Source organism: Sphaerodactylus townsendi, linkage group LG14 (genome assembly GCF_021028975.2).
Source record: "Sphaerodactylus townsendi isolate TG3544 linkage group LG14, MPM_Stown_v2.3, whole genome shotgun sequence".
NCBI classification, from domain to species: Eukaryota; Metazoa; Chordata; class Lepidosauria; order Squamata; family Sphaerodactylidae; genus Sphaerodactylus; species Sphaerodactylus townsendi.
In genome coordinates, this window is record NC_059438.1 from 42,750,431 (window position 1) to 42,774,728 (window position 24,298).

Here is a 24,298-nt window from a genome sequence, read left to right on the forward strand (position 1 = left end):
AAGCCCCTTTGAGTCTCCTACAGGAGAGAAAGGGGGGATATAAATCCAAACTCTTCCTCTTCTTCTTCTAGAAGGATCCTGAGAGATTGCTGACTCACTAGCCCATTCAGTTTGGCTGCTATCATTTACAGCCTTTTAATGTTTTTATGATGTGACAGTCATGGTACTGTTTCTATTTTTTTTTTCCTTTTTCCTATTCTGTTTCTATTCATTAAAAAATTAAATCTTATTTTTAAAAATATTAGGTTTGGGCAGAAGACCAGAGAATTACCGCAGAATATAAATCCAGTTTCAGTGAAGACAAATCTGCTGTAGAGAAGCGTACTCTGTCCAACATGTTGCTTACAAAGTAAGTGATGGGAAAAGACTAGCTGCTGAGGTAGGGAAGCCTTATTCCGCTAAGAGAATTTTCCTGGATTGAAGTCAGTTTCAAAAATATGCAATTCTTGTGAAAAATATATCACAATCTCATTGCTGAAGATGTTATTGGTTTGAAGTATAGTTTGAAAAGAGCATCTATTAGTTCTCTGCTTTCAAGTAATCTTTTCTTGTCCAGAGGGAAGGTACTGCTGTATTTTGGCCTTCTGCTGACCTTTGTTTATAAATGAAAACATTGTGGCTTACGTTTTTGTCGTGGTCGCAGGTAAAGTTGCCATCTGAGGGATATCTGGAGATCGAGGGGTTTGGACAGGAAAAGGATATCAGCAGGAATGCTCTCTTCAGCTGCCATATTCTCCAGGGGAACATCTCTCTGTCTGGAGTGTTGTTGTTGTTGTTGTTGTTGTTGTTGTTGTTGTTGTTGTTGTTGTTGTTGTTGTTGTTGTTGTTGTTGTTGTTGTTGTTTGGGGGGGTTGGCTGAGTAAGACAAATATCATTCATAATGTAACTCCTTTAGCAGCATAAAATGAGAAATAAATGTATTATGGTTAGCGGAAACCATATTATTTATTGATGTTGAGGCCAGCAGATCTAATGATTTTATAACTGGCTGTTTTTGCATTGTAAAATGTGCAGGTGATTTTACACTTTGCTCTGAGCATTATACTGTAAGTTTGAATTTGTTTCCCGACTTGGCAACCAACAGTGGTCACAAGCAAATAAACGATGCCATCCCCACCGCCCCCAATTGCATGTACAGGATTTTGGTTCCTGAAACGTTATTCGGTTCCCCAACCAAGACTTCATCAGCCTCAAGTAAGCCATGGCTAACTGAACATGTTATTGCAACGTCATTCAGCAAAATGTCTGCATTAATAAGAGTTTCCCTGAAGAATCGGAACGTAGGAGAATCCAGTTAACCAGCATTTATTTTTCAGAATAGGTGCCATCCCAAAAGAGATTCAGGATTAGCAAGGTCAGGACAAACTTAGTACACAAATGGAATCAGAATCTTCCTGGATTGCGGGTAGTTTTCAAACTTTTCATGGTACCACCTGAAGAAGAAAACAAATCCATGTAAGCTATGTGATCTGGATCCACTTTTAATATAGCTAGAAACATTCAGTCAGGAGAGAATGCTGCTAGAACACGGCCATACAGCCCGGAAACCACACAGCACCCCAGCCCTGGGAATGTTTACCTCTCATCTCCCTGCGTACCACTCTGCCCTTATCTGCGCCTGAGAGAGAAGGGGCAGTTGGAGCTGAGAGTTTCAATCCCAGTTCTCACCATCTGAGGGCAGTGGTGGGATCCAAAAATTTTAGTAACAGGTTCCCATGGTGGTGGGATTCAAACTGTGGCATAGCGCCAATGGGGCTGGGCGGAGCACGACGGGGGTGTGGCCAGGCATTCCGGGGGCGTGGCATTTCTGGGCAGGGCTGTGGCAAGGACGCAGCTGCTGCGCCAGTCCTTGGGCGGGAAACGAATGCGCGCAGGCGCAGGCTGCCACGCACGCCGGTGCACCTCCTGCTAGACTGCTTCAAGTTTGCGCACTACTGCTGAGAGGAGGGCGTAACTAAGGCAAAAATCACGGGGCAAAATCCCCAATTAGTAACCCCCTCTCGGCACACACAAATAATTAGTAACCTACTCTCGGGAACCTGTGAGAACCTGCTGGATCCCACCTCTGTCTGAGGGGTATGTGTGTGCGTGTGCGGGGGGAGGGGGGGCACTACCTTTCCTGCCATAGGGAAGGAAAGAGGTGGGGGTTGTGGTGAGTCTGATCCTACACTGTGGGATATAATCTTTACTTGTTCTAATGTACTCAGTTCTGACAATATAAATCAACAGCTTTTCACGTTTGCCATCAATAAATGAGAATTCTGCTTTGAAAGTACTGGTTCCTCCATTGATCAAGTCTGTGTTTGTGACACATACATGTAAGTAGCCTCTCTGCCATCACATTTGCCCTTTGAAGTGGCAGAATGGGCACCCATACCAGCACAGAGCTGCGCCAGCTCCAGGGGAGAATCCCCCCCCCCCCATTATTGAGCTATCCAAAATGTGCCCTTGGACATAACCATTATAAAAAAACCTATCCACTATGTCTTATAACAGAGAAACCCTAAAAACTGATTTAATGCTGATTTAATGCCCAAATAGCTCAGAAACTGGATAACACTGCCTTGTATTTAATACCTTCTATATAACACCTGCAGCAATTATGAATATTCACGTGGGTGTTGACGAACTTCTACCTGTTTGGGGAATTTTCAGATGTGTAAATTTATTCATGTTTCCCTTCTCAGATTATAATATTTTAGAGTGTCATCCCAGGATTAATTTAGAAACCACTGCTTTACCATGCATGAACGATAATTTGAGCAGAAAAGGAATAAACAGGAGTTTTAAAATGGAGCATCATGTTTACTATTTAGCTTCTCTTTATCAGGGCTTCCTTTCTTTAGAAATCTGGATCATAAACATGAGCAACTAACAAAGCAAGACAAGGGGGTGTCAAAATGGGCTTGATCACGGATACAGTGGAACCTCGAATTTCGCCAGTAATCCGTCCGGCGACACTCAGCAAAAACAGAAACCAGCGAAAACCGAGGCTATGCCGTTTGCGCCTGCACTAAAAGTGTAAATTTGCCCAAATGGCACAGCCCCGGCATTTTGCCTTTGGCGAAAACCGAAGGCAACAAACGGCTGGGGGTGACCAGCGAAAACTGAAACCGGCGAAAATTGAAGACGACGATAACCGAGGTTCATAATTGTTTCGATTTCGATAAGAACATAAGAACAAGCCAGCTGGATCAGACCAGAGTCCATCTAGTCCAGCTCTCTGCTACTCGCAGTGGTTCCACTGTATCTACAGAATTTAACACATCGTCTTATCAATTCAACTTGAAACGCATGACAAAAATATTAGAAAATGAACACTTACTGATGATGGTGCTGTGCTCGGGTACTTAAGATCAGGAATGAGCTCAAGGCAAAAACGGCGCTTTCCACCGTGCAACAAGCAAGAGCAAACCCAGACCATTCGACTATCTCCCCGAAAAAATTTGCTCCACTCACATATTCAAACAGTCCTCCTAAACAACAAACAAGGGTTTGGTGACATCTTCACAATCCATTCTGTATAGTTAGGCCTTCAGATCAGAAAGCCTTCAGATTTGAAACACTGTTTTTGAAGTGGTGGCTTTCAACTTGCATCTAATCATCTAAATGTTACCATCAGATTACCCTGTAGTGTTTCTAACTATGCCTGCCCATGTCTCTTGGGGAGGAAAAAAGTATTAAGAGCCTTCAGGGGAGTTTAAAGCAGAAACAAATAATGTTGTGAGCTGATGTTTAATCAAGAAATGGCAACTCAGATGGAGAATTGTCTGGTTTTTGTTTACTTTTGAGCGTCTATCTCAAGCATAAAGCAAGTTAACTGCTTTACGATGCTGGCTCCGCCCCCCAAGCTCCACCTCCAAAAATCAAGTGGAACTTGGGGGCAGAGCTGGTGGAATGAAGCTGAAACTGGGCAGAGCAACTGCTCAGTTCAAGCCTGAGCTCACCATTGAACAGGCATGCCCAGGATGAACTCCCCATGAAGCCTAGTTGAATGCTGAGCTTGGTCTGTCTGGGTTCTGGGTTCAGTGTTCAGCTGCACCCCATGTAGAGTTCAGGGTGCAATGCAATTCAACGGTGGCTGCTCAGAGGCTGCAGGCACAGATTGGCATCAGGGCATGTGCCCAGCCTTGTTCCATTCTAGATACGCTTCTGGGTTTCAATATCACCAGTACTACAGTTACTGTCATGCCCCCAGAGAAGCTCTTACTATTTTCTTTATTAAGTCTCAGTTGTCCTTTTAGTTATTATGGATTTAGTTCCTCTTGCATAGTGTTCTATGGGAGGGAACTTTACTTAGACCCTATCCCTTTAAGAAGCCCCCAGAGGCAACAGCCTCATAGTCTTCCTTTTATTACCCAGTAGTGCTCCTGTTCAGTTAGATCATGGGCCTTTCCCCACTTATCTTAAGCCCCGCGCTACTTGAGGAGAGTAGCGCAGGGTCCCCTGGCACTCCCCACGAGAGGGGCGGCGACAGCACAGCTGCCCCGACGCTGCCGCTGTCGGGCCCCCTCAGCGCGCGGCATCACTGGCGCTCTTGCAAAGGGTGCGCAGCATAGGGGGGATCAATGAGAGTGGGGAAACGCCCATAGTCTAAAGTGCCAGTGAAGCTGGAAGGCTGTAATATCTCTTATGTATAAGGTGTATAAGGTAAAGAGTAATAAGTTAAGGTGTTACAGAAAGCGAGGTCCGGATAGAGGACACTGAGGGAACCAAGAGGAAGCACAGACGGAGTGGATTTTCTTGGAAGAAGTCAAGAAAGGATCAAAGTCTCAAGCTTCAAGTTGTTCCAGTCAAGCAAGTACTGTGTTTTACTCAGACCCTGGGAGGAGTTAGGTACAGTGGTGGCGAACCTTTGGCACTCCAGATGTTATGGACTACAATTCCCAATTGGCCACCACCACGGAGTTAAGATCTTAATTCCTCTATGCAATAAAACCTCTTTTTTTTTTAAACTGCTTGTGAGTCTCCCATTCTGTTTTGGCCAAGTACAGGGCACCTTAGACTTGTTTTACTTGGGGAACAGAACTACTGCCTATTGACTGTGGAGTTTTCCATGCACAGACCAGATCACAGCAATTGAACACACGCAGTTGCCCAACACTGGATCAGATCACTGTCCACTCAGACTTGGAGCAGCTCTCCAGTGGCTCGGTGTTTTCACGTAGCTACCACCAGACCATTTTAGCTGGCAATGGCAGGATTGAAACCTGGGACCTCCTGCATGCCAAGCAGATGTCCTGTTGTTAAGCCACAACCCTTCCCTACAGTTACTGTTTCTGCGACTGTTTTTCTTTGAATGATATAGGTTACTGCTGCCTGAATGCATTGGTGAAAGAAGCAGAAGCAGCAGTAGCAGCAACCTAGTCAAGATCACAGGGCTTGGTTGCCAGAGATATACCAGCATGGTGTTGAGGTTGAAGACTACTAATCTGGAGAACAGGGTTTGATTCCCCGTTCGTTCACAAGAGAGGTGGACTCTAATGTGGAGAACAGGGTTCAACTCCACATGAAGCCTGCTAGGTGACCTGTGGCCAATCACAGCTCTCTCAGAACTTGCTCAGCCACACCTACCTCACAAGGTATGTGGGGAGAAAAAGGGAAGCCAATTGTAAGCCACTTTGAGACTCTATGGCAGTGATGGCGAACCTTTTCGAGACCAAGTGCCCAAATTGCAACCCAAAACCCACTTATTCATCACAAAGTGCCAACACGGCAATTTAACCTGAATACTGAGGTTTTAGTTTAGAAAAAACAGTTGGCTCCGAGGCGTGCGTTACTCGGGAGTAAGCTTGGTGGTAGTCGGTGGCTTTGCTTTGAAGCAACCGTGCAACTCTTCCAACAGGTGAATCACGACCCTAGGAGGTTTACTCAGAAGGAAGCCCCATTGTCAGCAACCGAGCTTACTCCTAGGTAAAAGATTGTGCTTTTGTTCTTCGCATGAAAATCAGTGGGGTTTAACAGCGCTTAACAGGGTTACCTACAGTGCTTCCCCAAAACTAGGTCTTAGGTTTAATGCCAATAATCGAGCCCAGTGGCCCAGAGAGGGCTCTGAGTGCCACCTCTGGCACCTGTGCCGTAGGTTCGCCACCACTGCTCTATGGTAAAGAAAATCAGGGTATAAAAACCAACTCCTTCAGTCCTGTGGAAAGAAATGGGATGAAAAATGGCAGGCTTCCACGGCCTATTACCACTCACCTCTCGGTATTTTATAGCCTGTCTCTCCCGGCTTCCTGAGATTTATTAGAATATGATCTGAGCATATATTAATCAGCAGGCCGCTGACCCATCCTGCAACACCTGTGGTGACAACAATAAAATGCTGGTTGGAAAAAGATACATTTTGCATTAATAGAAATCTGCAAGTACGCAACAGGCAATATGCATTGGTGCCTCAACAGCACCATCTGTTCATTTTTCTCTGCAAGATTGCTTTTGTGGTTCCTAATCTATGCATGTATGTAAAGTGCCGTCAAGCAGAGGCATAGGCCCCCCCTCCCCCGACCTTAGTTTAAAGCAGCCTGGTGGGAACTACACTACCTTGCGAGCCCCAGACTCCTGGGAAGCGTAGTTCCCACCAGGCTACTTTAAACTAAAGTAAGTGGGGGGGACACATGGTGAGGTGGGGGAGGAGCGATTTTCCACCCCCACGTGACCCACTGGTGTGCGCCTGGTGCACAGTGCAGCCTCCCCTGCCCCTTATAGCTACGCCTCTGCCATCAAGTCACAGCTGACGTGTGGCAACCTCACGGGATATTCAAGGCAAGACATCAACCGAGACAGTCTGCCATTGCCAGCCTCTGCATAGCAAATCCGGCGTTCCTTGCTGGTCTCCCATCCAAGTGCCAACTGGGGCTGACCCTGCCTAGCTTTTGAGACTGGACGAGATTCAGTTAGTCTGAGCCACTCGGGTCAGGACACCAATGTGCTCACGTTTCGTTTATTTTAATTGACTCTTATTTCTGCAGTTGTCCCTCCCACATCACAACTTTCCACGCTGCAGTTTTCCAGATCGCAGGTGGAAAACTGCCGCCCAACACAACCCCCGAGCTGCGCTTGCCTGGGGGGCCTGGGGCAGGGGAGGGGAGGGGAGGGGCCGAGGAGGAGGCAGAGCTGCCAATGAGAGACAGTGGATATCCTGGCGGAACGAGGGGGCCAGGTGACCCAGGCACCATTTGCATGGATCACGGGGGAGGTGCATTTTGGCTCCCACGCTCTCCTCCCTGTACCCAGTACTCGGCCGAACTCCCCCCAAACTCCCCGCACCGCCGCACCACTGCCCTTCAAGCTCCCGCCACAAACTTTTCCCTCCTCTGAGCAGCACCCGGGGATGAGTTCCCTGGCCTTAAGCCCATCCCAGTGTGTTGCTGGCGCCACTCGGAGGAGGAAAAGGTTTGTTGTGGGGGGGTTCAAAGAAGGGGTGGCGTGGCAACGGCAGAGATTTGGGAGCCGTGGAGTTTGGTGGTGGCAGGGGGGATTCGGTAGTGAGGGGGTTCAGCGTGGGTGCTGGTTGTGGCAGCCGGGGCAAGCCCTAGAGGCCGTTTGGTTGCAGTACCCACCAGTCAGAAAGCCCGGCGATGCAGAGCAACAGCCTTAAAGAGCCAGAGAGAAGACGGAGGAGCCTGGCTGGCCCAGGAGCGGGGCTTGGGCTGGAAGTGGTAACAAATGTATGCGGTTTTGCACATTGCGATGGGGCGCTGCACCCTTAACCTTGAGACCTGGGAGGGATGACTGTAGTCTGCCTTTCTCACTGAGAGTCAAGGCAAATTACCATTTGAAAAATGCATTCACACATCTGATCAGTTTTACAAACAAATCCAAACAACAGCTGGTTCCTACATTTCCAAAGGGAGAATAGGCCTTACTATAAATCGGGTCGCATGCCATGGGAATGGACTAATGCCATCATAATGCCAATCTACAAGAAGGGGAGATCACCCACACCCGTCTAATTATACACCTGTCAGTCTCCTACCAATCTTGGCAGAGCTCTACGCCACGCACTTATTAAATCAGCTCATAGCATAGATAAGAACATAAGAACATAAGAACAAGCCTGCTGGATCAGATCAGAGTCCATCTAGTCCAGCTCTCTGCTACTCGCAGTGGCCCACCAGGTGCCTTTGGGAGCTCACATGCAGGATGTGAAAGCAATGGCCTTCTGCGACTGTTGCTCCCGAGCACCTGGTCTGCTAAGGCATTTGCAATCTCAGATCAAAGAGGATCAAGATTGGTAGCCCTAGATCAGGGGTAGGGAACCTGCGGCTCTCCAGATGTTCAGGAACTACAATTCCCATCAGCCTCTGTCAGCATGGCCAATTGGCCATGCTGGTAGGGGCTGATGGGAATTGTAGTTCCTGAACATCTGGAGAGCCGCAGGTTCCCTACCCCTGCCCTAGATCGACTTCTCCTCCATAAATCTGTCCAAGCCCTTTTTAAAGCTATCCAGGTGAGTGGCCATCACCACCTCCTGTGGCAGCATATTCCAAACACCAATCACACGTTGCGTGAAGAAGTGTTTCCTTTTATTAGTCCTAATTCCTCCCCCCAGCATTTTCAATGGATGCCCCCTAGTTCTAGTATTGTGAGAGAGAAAAATTTCTCTCTGTCAACATTTTCTACCCCATGCATAATTTTATAGACTTCAATCATATCCCCCCTCAGACGTCTCCTCTCCAAACTAGAGTCCCAAACGCTGCAGCCTCTCTTCATAGGGAAGGTGCTCCAGTCCCTCAATCATCCTCGTTGCCCTTCTCTGCACTTTTTCTATCTCCCCAATATCCTTTTTGAGATGCGGCGACCAGAACTGGACACAGTACTCCAAGTGCAGTCGCACCACTGCTTTATATAAGGGCATGACAATCTTTGTAGTTTTATTATCAATTCCTTTCCTAATGATCCCCAGCATAGAGTTTGCCTTTTTCACAGCTGCCATGCATTGAGTTGACATTCCCATGGAACTATCAACTAAGACGCCCAAATAATATTTTAGGCCCTGAACAAATAGGATTTTAAAAAGGCCACTCCACATTAGACCACTGTATGCTCCTCAAATTGATGCTTTCACAAATATAGAATGAGAAGGCGAGTCAAGCTTTATACCGCCTTTCTTGATCTGAAAGGGGCTTTCGACTCTGTCAATAGGGAGCTTCTATGGAGTAAGTTAGAGAAAATGGGAATTGACAATAGACTGCTTATACTTTCCAAGCTACTCCATAAAGATACCACCTGTCAGATTAAATGTGCCCCTAACAGGTTGGCTCACTCCAGAAACTGCTGCCACCAAGGGAGTGAAACAGGGCAGCGTTCTGGCTCTTGTCTTGTTCAATCTATTCTTAAATGATCTGGCACCTACTCTTAAAGAAGTCAATTCTCATTCTCCCGCAGTCAGGAATACTCACGGACAAGTTCTTTTGTACGTCGGTGGTGCAGTCTTACAAAGTGGGCCTCAAACGTCTCCTTAATAAATGCAATGACTATTGCCTTAATAATCATCTAACTTTAAACCTGGCGAAGTCTACGATCATGGTGGTCACTAATCTGTTCAAACTCACCAGATGGTTCCTCAATGGTGTCATAGTCGAACAAGTCAACCAATTTAAATAGCTGGGGGTTAATTTTCATTCCAACACCAAGTGGGCCAAACATAGAGATGTAATCGTAGCAAATTGCTCTGTTACTCTCTCTGCTGTTATTCAGGTTTTTCCCCCAAAGGCCACAAATACATCCCAGCGGCCCTTAAGGTCTTCAGCGCTAAAGTGTCACAGCAACATTTGTATTTTATTTATTTATTTATTTTATATACCGCCCCATCCCCTGAGGGCTCTGGGCGGTGGACAACAAATTAATATTACATAAACAATAATTAATATAAATAACATCATTAAAAGCATAAAATTACAGCGTTCTACAAAAACCACTCGGCGTCCAGTATTAAAACTATCAATAAAACCCTCCCAGAGAGGGGGACGGTAGATCCAGGTGTCACAGCTCCCAGAATGTTAAAAGGGAGAGGCAAAGAGGGCGCTCACCATCAGTGGCTGGCCTCCCCAAAAGCCCGGTGGAACAACTCGGTCTTACAGGCTCTGCGGAACTCTCCAAGATTCCGCAGGGCCCGGACAGTTGGAGGAAGAGTGTTCCACCAGGCAGGGGTCAGGGCCATAAAAGCCCTGGCCCGGGTGGAGGCCAGCCGTATCACTGAGGGGCTGGGAACCACCAGTAAATTGGCCTGTATGGGGCTTCCCCGTCTGGATCGGTGCTTGGAACCGATCAGTCGAGAGACTACAGTCTATCTTCCTCGATAAGATCTTTGGAGTGCCCCACTGTGTACCATATGCAGTCCTGTGCCTGGAATCTGGACAGCATCTTCTAGAAACCAGGGCCTGGATCCTTACATTTAGGTTTTTGATTAGACTGTGTTTTAATGCGGAATCCAACAGTCTAACTTATATAGCGTTGCCAGATCTTCAATCTTCGGAGTGGTGGTTATTTGTAATAACTACATTATCTTTACTTGGCCTATCTCGAGAGGCCGTCCTTATGCTTCCCCTGAACAAAATCCTGAGTGCTATCAAAAGGAGGCTTCTTGATCAAGAACAACCATGTCTCAAAAGCCAGGAAGACTTGTTCTCCTATCAGTCTTGGCATTCAGCCCAAATTAGGACGGATGGCGAAATACTTGGCTTTTTTGACAGAGCGCAAACATAGGCGGATAATAACAAGAGTCAGATGTAACGCACTCCCCACTGCTTTGTTCGATGGCCGATCACAGAACATTCCAACTCATGACAGACATTTGAACATGCCTGAAACTCTTGTGCATATCCTTTTTATCTGCCCCAATACTTAATGTTAAGAACGTACCACTCCCGCCCTTGAGTCTGATTCCAAGCCAACGAACCTCTATAATTTAAAGTTGGTACAAATGCTGGACTGGGGCCATCATGAAGACCTTGAAAGCATTGCAATCTTTTTATTGCGAGTGCTTAAGATGCGTGACCTTAATGATATTAATCTCTATCTCATGTTCGTTATGTATCTGATTTTAAACTCCTTTTATATTTTCTCTTTTATATATCCTCTACTAATGAAGGTTTTGTGGGTGGTTATGTATGTATGTATGTATGTATGTATGTATGTATGTATGTATGTATGTATGTATGTATGTATGTATGTATGTATGTATGTATGGGATTTCTATACCGCCCAATCCCCAAACTTCTTCAGTCCAGAGCACTTTGATGCAACCACCCTCAGATCGAAGGCAACACCTTTCATGCCATTTGCCACTCCACTATGCCCTTTGCAACGTCATAGGTTGCAGGTATATTCTCACAGTATATTCTCACAGTAAACAACCACAGCAACGTATTGTCGAAGGCTTTCATGGCCAAATTCAACTGGTTCTGGTGGGTTTTCCGGGCTGTGTGCAAAAATGGGGGAGGGAAAGTTTTCTCTCTATAGGGTCCCTTTTTGTTTGGAAGGAGGATGAGGATGCCTTCAGCTCCACCAACGCTGAAGGTGACATCTTAACCTGAAGCAAAGTGAGAGCAGAACCTTTCCATTGTAGTCCAATGCTACACGTCTGTGGGCAAAACTCGGAAGAGCAAATGTATCCCTGAAGAGAACCAACTGTGACATATATTTAAGAACACATTACCCATTGTGTACTTGACATAAATTCACACCTAGAATGAAACGGGGATCTGTCAGCCAGCCTGAGGGGTATTCTGCATAGTTACTCAAACTCCGGCCTTGCAAGTATCCATTACAGGAGCAGAAGGCAAAAGCTAGTACACAGGTAATGATCGGTGTCGGCTTCCCTCCACGAATTAAGAAAGGAAAGATGAATGACCTGGAATGAAAACAAAATGCAAGGTTTTCATTTTGCTATAGTTAAATATTACAGACACATGCAGTAGTGATTTAACAGTATGTGGTTGTTGTGCATTGTGTTATGGAACATGGTAAAACTTCTATTTGGATCATGCATGGAACTAGCTCCCAGGGGAACAGTTTTTGTTTCTTTACAGAGTTTTACTTAGGATGGAATTCCTGGAAATTTTCAAGGCCTGGTTTTGCGTGCAACAGCTGCAACAACAATTATGGAATTCCAAATGTTGCAAACAGCTTTTTTAAAAAGCCCTCGCCAAGCAAGAATGGTTTTGTAAGCTCTGGGGTCTGATGTGAAACAAACAAAAAAAATCACAAACATATGAATAATTCTATCTTCCATATAACAAGGTGAATACTAAATGGCTAATTTTTTTCTATGATTCTATGGAAATTGCCATGATTATCTGTGCATATGAAACTTTTTATTTTAATATTTGTATGCCAACGTGATGTAGTGGATAAGGTGTTGGACTAGGACAGGGGTCTGCAACCTGCGGCTCTCCAGATGTTCATGGACTCAATTCCCATTGGCCAATTGGCCATGCTGGCAGGGGATGATGGGAATTGTAGTCCATGAACATCTGGAGAGCTGCAGGTTGCAGACCCCTGGGAAAACGCAGGTTCAAATCCCAATTTACCCCATGGAAGAACTTGGAGGAGGAGGAGTTTGGATTTATATCCCCCCCCCCTTCCTCTCCTGTAAGGACACTCAAAGGGGTTTTCACTCTCCTTTCCCTTCCCCCCTAACAACAAACACCCTGTGAGGTAGGTGGGGCTGAGAGAGCTCCGAGAAGCTGTGACTAGCCCAAGGTCACTCAGCTGGCATGTGTGGGAGTGCACAGGCTAATCTGAATTCCCCAGATAAGCCTCCACAGCTCAGGTGGCAGAGCTGGGAATCAAACCCGGTCCCTCCAGATTAGATACACGAGCTCTTAACCTCCTACGCCACTGCTGTGGGTTCATTAAGACATAGAAGACATGCCAAAGGAGGTTTGGGGCCAATCACAGGTGACACACAGGATCAGAATGGCATAGTGGTTACAGCGTCGTAGTACGATCAGGGAAATCCTCCAATGAATCCTCGTTCTGCCACAGAGGCGTATCTAGGCAAACTGGAGCCCGGGGACAAAACTTGAGTTTGGCGCCACCCTCCCCCACCACGACCAAACAATGATTTTTTTCACCAGCTCACAAAACACCTCCCACCCCCAGAAAAACATACATGGCTCTCTCTCCACCAACTCTTTCCTAACTTTGTCCTCACACCCACTCTATGAGGTAGGTTGTTAGCCTGAGAAACAGCTCCAAGCCTCCATTTCTACTATTGAGAACGACCAGCCCACAATAGAAGCCAAAACAACTCCCAGAGGAGAAAGCACCATTACCTGAAAGAACAGAAACATGGAGACTACCCTCCTCCCCAAACACAAAGAACCACATTTTTGGGTCAGATTTGATTTGCAGTAACGAAAGATCATTACTGCAGGAGTCCCTGATTAGATGCAGCGATTACTCCTAGACCTCTTCAACTGCCCCGGCACCACAGTGTTCTACTGTTGATGCGATTGCCCCCAGCTTCAAAATCACACTTGGTCATAATGTTACATTAAGAACAAAAGAACATAAGAACTAGCCTGCTGGATCAGACCAGAGTCCATCTAGTCCAGCACTCTGCTACTCGCAGTGGCCCACCAGGTGCCTTTGGGAGCTCACAGGCAGGAGGTGAAAGCAATGGCCTTCTGCTGTTGCTGCTGCTCCCGAGCACCTGGTCTGCTAAGGCATTTGCAATCTCACATCAAGGAGGATCAAGATGGGTAGCCACAGATCGACACTGGAAGTTTCATATGAAATTGACAAAGCTAATCTCCAGCAGACTTCCTCAGTAGGTTCAAGGCAGGTCTTTTCTCTCATGGAGTATCACAAAACCTACACACACTAGTTAGGAATGATGGGACCTTAACGGGATGCTTATCTGCCCCACCAAAATAAGCTTTCTTCCCTAATCTGACCCGCCAAACCCTGAGTACAAAGCCAAATAAAATAAAATAAGGTGACACCTCTTTCCAGAGCCACAAAATTCCAAAAGCTGAAAGAGGTTTCTCCGCCCTTCTTTAACTGAGCTGGCTCGCCCCCTCCCATACAATGGAGTTCCCTGAGCTCCGACTGGCTGACGATTGCTTGGATCGACATGGAGTCTAAATCACACAGATTTACTCAGAGCCCTGGAGGAGAGGTGGGACTTCTAAAGATGACTGCCACAACACGGCTTCCCAACGTTGTGGTTGTGTGGTCAAAAGGATCCCCTCTCTTTTGTGGTTACTGGCTTGGACCTCAAACAGGGAAGGCTGTGGAGAAAGACTGTTCTATCAGCATGACTCTGCCAAAGCTGAAAAGGCAGTGGCCTTGGGTATTTTCAGGGTTTAAAAATGAAACCCTGGAATCTAACTGAAAACTCACTGGAAACCAGCACAGCTGAGGCACAGCGTATTCCCCACCAATTTCAGATGCCGGTCTGTTTTCTACCTAAGCAAAGTCTAAAGACTTCAATGTATTGTCGATCTAAAGACTTCCTTGGACTTCAGCAGCTTCAACAGAAGATGTTCCTTCAGTGTAAGGGCTTTTTTGCATGGTAGATTTACTCCTGATTTTCTTGGGAGTCGATTTATGAGCACTGGAATCAGTTGGACATTGTTCTTCTGCACGTCTGCCCTCTTTTTACATTTCACAGCTGTGGAGTTACTTTATTTTATTTCACTTATCCTCCATGAATTAATCCTAAGATGTATGGGACACAAACTGAGTCCATCTTAAGAGTTCCTGCAGGGACTCATAATCTAACAAAAACAGTTTACATTTTACTGTTGCTACCAAGGGGGGGTTCACGGGTTCAACCCCTCCATTACATGTCCGAAGCAAATTTTCTCCAGGTGCCTACACGCTGGTCCCCGCCTAAAGATGGGGCTCCGCCCCCTGCTGCCCTCTGCCCCCACCCGCCAGCTGAGCTCCCAGCTGGCAGCCAGCAGTCCCTTCTGCCCTCCCCTCCGAGGAAGCCAGAAGAGACTGCCATCCCTGGCTTCGGAGAGCTGCTTTTATAAGCACTGAGGGCAGGGGTGGGGGTCAGAAGGTGGGGCCATGACCCCACCCACTCCTGGGGGCATGGCCACACCTCCCCAAGCCCCCCCCCCCGCCTCAGTGCTTATAAAAGCAGCTCTCCAAGGCTGGGACGGCATTCTCTTCTGGCTTCCCTGGAGGTGCAGTCAGGTTGCCGGCTGGGATGGGGGGCAGGCAGAAGAGACTGCCGTCCTTGGCGGGGGACGGAGCTTGGGGAGGTGTGGCCTGAACCCCCCATAAAAAATCTATACTTATATCATTGGTTGCTACCCTAGCCATAAAAGAAATTTTACTACAACCAGTTTCCAGCAATAAATTAAATTTGAAATGCACTTAGATGCTTGCAGAAGAGTACACAAGAATGAAACTTGCACCACTTAGCTAAAGCAGCTGCCGTCCAAATATGTGTGTATAAGTGCCGTCAAGTTGCTTCTGACTATGAGTCAATGTCCCCCACAACGTCCTATTGTCAACAGCCTTGCTCAGGTCCTGCAGAATGAGGGCTGTGGCTTCCTTTATTGTGGTGATCCATATCCTGTTGTGTTTCCCTCAATTTCCTGCTACCTTCAACTTTTCCAGTGATTCTTGCCTTCTCATGGTGTGACCAAATTACCTCAGTTTCACCATTTTAGCCTCTAGGGAAATTTTGGCCTTGATTTTATGTAGCACTCACTGACTTGCCTTTTTGGTGGTATCCATAAAACTCTCCTCTCTCACCAAATTCCAAAGGAATACATTTTCTTCCTGTCTACTTCCTTCATTGTCTACATCTCATACCCATAGATAGTAATTGGGAATACTACGACATGACTTAATTTGATCTTGGTTGCCAGCAACATATTTTTACACCAAATAATTTCTTCTATGTCCTTCATGGCTGTAGATCCAAACAGGGGCTCCATATAGTAAGAAAGACAGGATTTTTGCTCAATAAACCTCCAAAACCATTGGAACAGACTTGCTCCCTTTCTTTCTCTGTGTTGCTCTGTTTTATCTTATTTTTGTTTCTTAGTAGTCTTATCTCTTGGTGGTTTAGTTTTGCTCTTGTTTATCTATGTGACGGGTGGCAGGCATGCTTTGGCCAAGATTTCTCTACCCCTTTCTCCCCATCCCCCACCCCATTCGAGGAAGGAGATAGCTTAGTTTAGCTTACAGCTATCTGTTTTGAACTCTGAGCATGTTAGTGTCGATAATCTCTTCAATTTTGTTTTAAAAGAGTTGCTAAGTCATTAGGTATCTCACCTTTTTTGCCTGCCTGGGGCAACCAATTAAATTCTTATTAAATATTTTATTGTAGTTTAGATAAAATCATACACCTTTTTATAGATTGTTTTTTATTATATTATTGTATATTATTTTAGCTTTTGTTTTAAACTCTACCTTGGGTTATTTTAATTTTTTTCCTTCGTGTTATTTATTGTATTATTCAAAAAGCTATTTAGTTGTTAACTTTTAAATATTAATTGTGTTTTGATTGGTAGTCATGAATCAAAAATGGGTAATAGCTGACTCTTTCTTGGAGTCAGTTCAGTGCAAGCAAAATAAATTAGGTGGAGTGTTTCCTATTGCTGCTCCTACAGCCTCATTAGTTATAAGACATTCTGTTAAATTCTGGAATGATGTCTCTGATTCCCTTCCCCTTTTCTTTGCCATTTAATGAAGTTAATGATAATTCTGTATGCTCTAAAAGACCCACTGGAGCAACTGGCTTGGTTTGGATTACTGACTGGATTAAAAATCCAGGACAAAGAACAACAAAGTTGGAGATATCTGACTTGAAAACTGGCATACATCATTATTTATAACCAGAAAAGCCATCACAATGGAAAGAAATACATCATAAAGCATGTACTGAGAAGAGGCCTACTTGGAATACAGATAAAAACATTAAAAGATTAAGCATGCCAATCACACCTTTAGTATCTCCAATGAAGCTTTTATGTTGTGACTACCCAAAAGAATATTGATACTATAAAGAATATTGATACTATAATATAAAATGTATTATTATTGTTGTTGTTATTTATATTACTGTTCTTTCTTTTAATCGAGGCCTACCAGAAGATCACAGATATCCAAGATGCAAGAAAATGTTTCAACAAGGACAAAAAAGAACTTCAGACCATCTGAAAGGGTTAGCCACTTCCTTTTCACACTGTTTTTGTAATAAAACACTAAGGGAATAAGTGAGATGATTGGGATGATTAGAAGGATTAGATAGGAAAGATAAATAAAGACTAAGGATCTTGCTGTAATTACAGATGTAGAAATAATTTGATAATGGCCTGGTTAATACAGGGGCATTCAACTGTTAGAATGAGAGAAGAAAAAATATAGGTAGAAATTGATAGCCGAGTAAAAGAATATATGTTTGTAAGTTGTCCTGGTATAGCTGTGTACTAATTAAAGCATAGTTTAATTTTTAAAAGAAGACTGGAAAATTTAAAAGTTGGTATTAAATTTTATGCACAAGGTAGAGGCAAAATGGGAGCCAATTAGATCTCTTCATCCTTTTATTTTGATCTTTTAATCTACAAATTGTCATTAAAGGGGCTTCTGGTTATCTTTCAGGGGACAGAGGTTTACATTCTGTATTTTATGTTCTTTTTTTCTAAATGTAGGGTGGTGGGGCCACCATTTTCGTAGTTTGTTGTAGAAAATAAAAATATTAAAATTCGTCAAATTCGTCAAAGCACTGTTATTCATATTGTTATGCAGGTATTAAACGTCTTTGAGGACAAGATGGAATCTTGTAAAACTCCACATATCAATGTTCATAGAGCAGTAGCCCCTAATACTACTTTGTGAGATCAACCTTCCTGAAAGGAAGGTCCTCACTGCAAAACAGAGCCACCCACACCCAACCTGAGAAGAAGGATATCATGGTCATTAGTATCACACGCTGCTAAGACAGCCATAGATATATCCCCCATTAGTCTCACACACCAGCATGGATGTATACCTCTTGTCCATCTTCCAGTGTAACTGAGGCCCTCGCTATTCCAAAACCAAATTGGAAACCAGAATGAAATAAATCAGTAACCCCTAGGCATCTCTGGAACTCCACTGCCCCCACACTCAAGAAATATGCCCAAGAACTGAGTTATTTCTTTTTGCTGTCAAATCAAGTTTCAGTTGACTTAATGGCAAACCCATAGGGTTAAGGAAAGAGCTATTCAGAGACTGGGTGCTACTGCCTCTGCCTCTGAGCAGCAACTCAACTCAACCAAGCCCTTATGGGCATATAGGTCCTAGGATGATACAGGTAAAATACAAAAAAACCCACCCCAAATTTAAAACAATCCCCAAGTAAAATAATAATAGAGAATCTCTTAAAAACTGAGTGACACAACAAAATTAAAAAGAACAGAGCTTTCCTGTAGCAGGGGTGGCCAACCTATGGCGCTCCAGATGCTCATGGACTACAACTCCCATCAGCCCCTGCCAGCTTGGCCAATTTGCCCCAATTAGAAGATGGCGGGGGAGGCTGACTGCTGTGTAATTAATGCTCTCAAAGCCTGCAAGGCCTTGGAATAATCTATTTGCTCGTTTATTAGCTCATTCCCTCACTATCTGAAGCCCTTTGAAGAGAGCAAATAGGTAGCACTGAAGCAACTCTTACATTTGAACTTAAATTCTAAATGTGCAACTTAAAGCGAAATGGGTCAAAGAAAGAGACATGGTTTATCAAACTCTCTGAACTTAGCATCACAAAAATCCTGCAAACAAACCAAGATGGGCCAGCTCTGTTTGGATAACTTCTCTGTAGAGGGCCTATTAGACAGTGTACGGCTCTCAAACAGATATGCTGGGCCGGGATGTTACAACAGATTCAACAGACAGGGCACATTCACCTCTAAGGGCAACACCTGTCTCCCAATCCCTGGCAACTGAAAAGTCTCTTAGGCCCCTTCCGCACACGCAAAATAATGCGTTTTCAAACCACTTTCACAACTGTTTGCAAGTGGATTTAGCTGTTCCGCACAGCTTTAAAGAGCACTGAAAGCAGTTTGAAAGTGCATTATTCTGCATGTGCGGAATGAGCCTTAGACTCTGTCAGTGGACAGGCCTGCTATTGAACAATGCTCTATAAGTATAAACAATAGAAACAAATTGGGAGAGTGTATGAATGTATCAGAACTGTTTGAATTCCTGTCTAATGAAGCTATCCTAATTTCCAAAACCTTCGATTTACTGTTAACAAACATCTCTAACAGACCCTAAAATGGATGCCCTCAGCAACTGGATGCAAATTCGAGATATATCTACCAAAGGGGGGAGAGAATAAACAAATCCAACTGTAATAACTCTGCCAGAGGGGAGTTTGCATACTCCTCTTTCCTGTACCCTTTACCTTTAATTTTGCAGAGATGTCAGGTAGCTGTTTATATTGGGGAAATCAGGCTACATTATAACAGATGGTTTAATTTTCAGAATATCCAGAACTCTATTAGCCGGCTGCTGAACTGTAACCCACTGGAAACCCAGTTGGAGAGTTATGACCAATTGCCACCTGTTAAGGACTATAAAAGACTAGTTTTATTGTCCAAATCCCCACGGTGTCCTCTTCCCCATGAGCACTTTCTCGAACTATGATATTGTGGTGTCGAGAGTTTTAAAAAATATTAATCCAGTTAACTCAACTGATTTTAATGCTAATAGTTTTTAAAGAAACAATATGAAACCCCTTGGTTTTAGCAAAAAGAGAGCTGCATTGACCTCTGGAGATGTATATTCATCCCAGGACCTACTCAGAGATAGGCTTAAGGAAATTACCAGTGAATGGAAAAACGTGGAATCAGCCATAAAAGAAACAATAAATTCCACTCATCACGCATCCCATTACAAATCTGGAAGATGTTTGGAGGAGGACACAGGATGTTCTCACTTGCCTTGCAAGGCGAACCCTTCATGTTCAAGGAGAGATGCACCTGGTACAAACAGAGGTAATTCCCATCCATTCTCCTGGTATGGTTGACCAACCAAGCAAGATTGACAAGGAACGCAACTACACTCAGGAAAGGGAAAATATATCGATCCCTCATCTTAACTCTCTTTGAGAAACTAACTTGGTTGCTGCAACATGTGAGGGAGACAGACAGAAGCCATTAGAACCAGTGAACATTGATATTGCTCTATGATCCTTCAGAGTACTGTGAACTGAACTTTGCTTAATAGGATCTGGCAAGTCCTGGGTGAAAGAGCTGGAGGAATCGTACAATACTCCAAATGTTACAGCAGAAATCTATTCTGAACTGCAGGTGTTACCCTGTCTTAGACCAACTGATTCCACACCCTCTCCTCCTCCAGTCACTCTTATGGAAAAGGAGATGCTGGATGACTTCAAGGACATCCCACTGGAAGAGCAATGGAGTGAGCGGCAACCTTAGCCTTCCTTGAAGTTCTCCCAGCCAAGTACTCACCGGGTTGGAAGAAGTTGTGACTGCCTCTCCAGAGTTTCCCGTTGAGTTGAAAGAGGATATGATGAAAGATCAAATGGAAAAAAGCAAACCTCTCTTCTTCTTTCCAGTCTTGACAACTTCCATGAAGTTTCCAGAATGGAATACAGGAGCCATTTATAAAGTTTCTCAACCAGAAACGCACCCCCCCCCCCTTTCGAGAGTCCTAACCAGCTATGAAGCACAATGGCTGAGCTTACACCAGTGTGGTGTAGCAGTTAAGAGCAGGTGGATTCTAATCTTGAGAGCAGGGTTTGATTCCCCACTCCTCCACCCAAGTGGCAGAGGCTTATCTGATGAACCAGACGTGTTTCTGCACTCCTATATTCGTGCTGGGGGACCTTGGGCTAGTAGTCCCAGTTCTCTCAGACCTCTCTCAGCCCCACTTGCCTCCCAAGGTGTCTGCTGTGGGGAGAGGAAGGGAAAGGAGCTTGTCAGCCACCTTGAGTCTCCTGACAGAAGGGAAAGGTGGAGTATAGATCCAAACTCCTCTTCTTCCAGTTATGCATATCCAAGGGCATCTGTGTCTGCAGGCTGAACTTTAAGAGCACAGGACAGGGAGATACTAGTAGGGCAGTGGTGGCGAACCTTTGGCACTCCAGACATTATGGACTACAATTCCCATCAGCCCCTTCCAGCATGGCCAATTGGCCATGCTGGCAGGGGCTGATGGGAATTGTAGTCCATAACATCTGGAGTGCCAAAGGTTTGCCACCACTGTGGGGGCCCGTTCCCAAGCGAAAGGGGCAAAGATGCCTCCTCCAAGCAGAAAGGCCTTGCTTGGTTTAGGCCACAGGTGTCAAACTCGCGGCCCTCCAGATGTTATGGACTGATATGGGAACTGTAGTCCATAACATCTGGAGGGCCGCGAGTTTGACACCTATGGTTTAGACCATTTATACCCCGACCTGTCCTGCATGAAAGACAGGCGCGAAGCGAAGCCCAGGTAAAACGGGGGCGCGCACCTGTAGGCGTAGTGGGCGAGGAAGAGGCCGAGCAGGAGGCGGTTGGGCCAGCGGTGGAGCTGCGCGCCGTCGCTGCGGAGGGCGAGCAGCAGCGGCAGCAGGAAGGAGGGCGCCTCCTGCAGCACCCAGGCCGGCCGCGCCGGCACCCGCCCGCCCAGCAGCAGCGCCCCCGAGTAGCGCCCGTAGGGCACGCGCACCGAGCGCCCCGCCAGCGCCGCCGCCGCCATGCAGCAGCCCAGCCCCACGCTCAGCCCGCGCAGCGCCCGCTCCTCCGCCGGCCCCGACAGCCGCCGCCAGAACGCCGCCGACCACACCGCCCAGCCCGCCTCAGGGGCCTCCATCCCGCCGCCGCCGCCGCCGCCGCCGCCGCCTCGCCTAACGGCCCAGCGCGGACTGAGGGCGCGCTGCGGGGGCGCCGGCAGACTGGGCCGCCCGGGAGGGGAGGGGAGGGGAGGGGAGGGGCCGCGCCCGTGAGTCCCGCGCCCTTCCAGGCACCTGGACAACCGCGGCGCCAGGCGGGCAGGCCCAGAGGCGGGCCCCGGGCAGCGGCCTCCCACACAGAACCGGCTGGCTCCCCTCCGCGCGCGCGCTCGCCGCGAGGCTCATGTGGCTGCCTGACGTTACAACCTCACTGAACGTTTAATGGAGAAAACCGCGGCGGGATATTTGGGAGCGTCGTTTGCCGCCAAGACCCTCCCGACGTGCAGCAGCCTTGGGAACGCCTGGCCTCGAGCATCCTGTCCTTGGCAGCCTCCTCGCTGCTGAAAGTGCTGGTCAGTTCACGGGAGGGGGGGGCTCCTTCCCCCTTTGTTTCGCCACTAGATGAAGGAGGAGGAGGACCCCTCACCTGAGGTTTTAAATTTTAGCGCATATTTACCCAGCTCTTTCTCCAAAGACCTCAAGGCTGCACACCTGGTTCCTCCCACCTCCGTTCTATCCTGGCAGCAACCCTGTGAGGGAGGGCTGGTTAAGCGGGTGACTAGCACAAGGTTGGGGGGGGGGGGGGTCTGATAAGTGGGGATTTGAACCTGGGTGGGCCTGTTCCAACACTAAGGCAGATTCCACACGGGCCAAAAACAATGGTGTGAAAACAGTGTAAACCCTTTTACACCATTTAAGAAAGAAAAAAATTTAGAAGAAGCAAAAATAGAAAGAATTATGGATAGTATGACGAAGATAAAGATTGAAAAATATGTGGAATTGGAAAGAAAGGGGTTACTTAAATGGTATAGAACCCCAATACAACTAGCCTACATGATTAAAGGACTAAGCCCAAAATGTTGGCACTGTGGAGAAAAGAGAGCATATTATACTCATATGTGGATAAAATGTAAAGTGGTAAAAAAGTTTTGGGAGAATATTTTGAAATATGTAGAGCAGTTAGTAAAAGTAAAAATTGATATAAACAATGATTTATTAATTGTGGGGATACTAGATGACACATAAGATGTGGAATAGTAAAATTTGGAACCAATGTATAAAAAAATAATGATCATGAGCAGCAACACGAAAAAAGTGTTGGCGCGGCTGGAAAGATAAATGCAAGTTCTAATGGACAGTCTCAAAATGGTTGGAATATATTTGGGGAACAAATTCAGTTAGAGATTTTTGAGAGACTGGCAAAAAATACACTATGGCAAGAGAAACTAGACGATATTATGAAGCTATGGACATTGTATGAAAAATGGATGGAAGAAGCCGGATTTAATGAACAACCATGGAATAAGAGAATAAGAAGAATGAACCTTCTGCTGCTTGCTTGAAATAATCAATGGAAAAGAGGGGGGAGGGGGTGAAAAAGGAAAAATGTATAGTTGGAACAATCATACTGAATGTAACAAATATAATAATATTCTATACAATAAAAATATTTTTAAAAAACCCTCTTACACCGTTTTAAACCGTTTTCACATTGTTTTCACACTGCTGTTTTTGGCCCGTGCACTCACCACCATCTGTATCTGAAGCGGTACAGGCCCTTTCTACCACCTCAGCATTTTGCCAGCTCATGGGCAAACAGGGCCCAGACGGAGCCATTTGTGCTTTTCCATGCCAGAACATATTTCCTCGCTTCATGTAACTGAGCCTCAGAGGCCTGAAATGTTCCCAGTTGGCAAACATTTGGCAGCGGGCGTGGAGAAAGAAATGTCAATGGGAATAGGCCTGCAAATTCAAGGAAGGGGCACTTCCCCTGGGACATTTCTACACAGTGTTAAAGGGCAGGCGAGGTCATGCCTCTGGCAAGGTGGGCACTGATTCATGCCTCAACCTGCCAGTCCCTGAGGTAACACGGAGCACATCGGCTCCACAGAAATAGCCATGTTAGGTCTGCTTCAGCCAAAATACAAAGAAGTCTTGCAGCTCCATTAAAGACTAATAAGATTTTATTTGATTTTAATTTATATACTGCCCTCCCCTGGAGGACTCTGGGCAGTGTACAACACAATAAAAAAACAACAATACATCAGTACAATAGGACTAGGCATAAACCATAATAAATAACAACAATATCAGTACATTAGGACAAAGCATAACAACAACACCATTTACAATAATCCTAACACAATAATCCAACATCAGTTCAATAATACTAGACATTCCTATCTCAGGTTAACAATTCATAACATAACCATCATAGCACATAATAAGAATTTGTAATAGCATAACAACATAATACACAATACATTGCATAACATAATAGCATAACACCCAGCGTCACAACATCCTGACAGCATTAATCCCTAATACATGACATCATAAACCAGGGGTCTTCAAACTATGGTCCCCAGATGCTCATGAACTACAATTCCCATCAGCCCTGCCACTTAGCCATGCTGGCAGGGGCTGATGGGAATTGTAGTCCATGAA

The 24,298-nt window shown here is 45.6% G+C and overlaps 1 protein-coding gene across 1 annotated transcript; it reads right to left on the reverse strand.

The window, feature by feature from the left end:
* Positions 1-186: 186 nt before the first annotated feature.
* SRD5A1 (steroid 5 alpha-reductase 1) lies at positions 187-22,178 on the reverse strand. Its single transcript, XM_048515959.1, has 5 exons — positions 21,431-22,178; positions 11,688-11,854; positions 6,199-6,300; positions 3,326-3,476; positions 187-1,433 (listed from the first exon to the last, which is right to left on the reverse strand). Exons 1-5 carry the CDS (start codon positions 21,769-21,771, stop codon positions 1,367-1,369), a joined length of 828 nt encoding a protein of 275 aa, XP_048371916.1. The 5' UTR covers positions 21,772-22,178; the 3' UTR covers positions 187-1,366.
* Between the last annotated feature and the right edge of the window lie 2,120 nt (positions 22,179-24,298).

Excerpts from the sequence above, each read along its gene's own strand:
- SRD5A1 (XM_048515959.1), bottom strand. The coding sequence starts at position 21,771 with ATGGAGGCCCCTGAGGCGGGCTGGGCGGTGTGGTCGGCGGCGTTCTGG. Across the intron at positions 11,855-21,430 it reads CTCGCCCACTACGCCTACAG|GTCATTCATCTTTCCTTTCT; the intron begins GTGCGCGCCCCC and ends TTTTCATTCCAG. Across the intron at positions 1,434-3,325 it reads CGAGCACAGCACCATCATCA|GTGGTACCATGAAAAGTTTG; the intron begins GTAAGTGTTCAT and ends TTTCTTCTTCAG.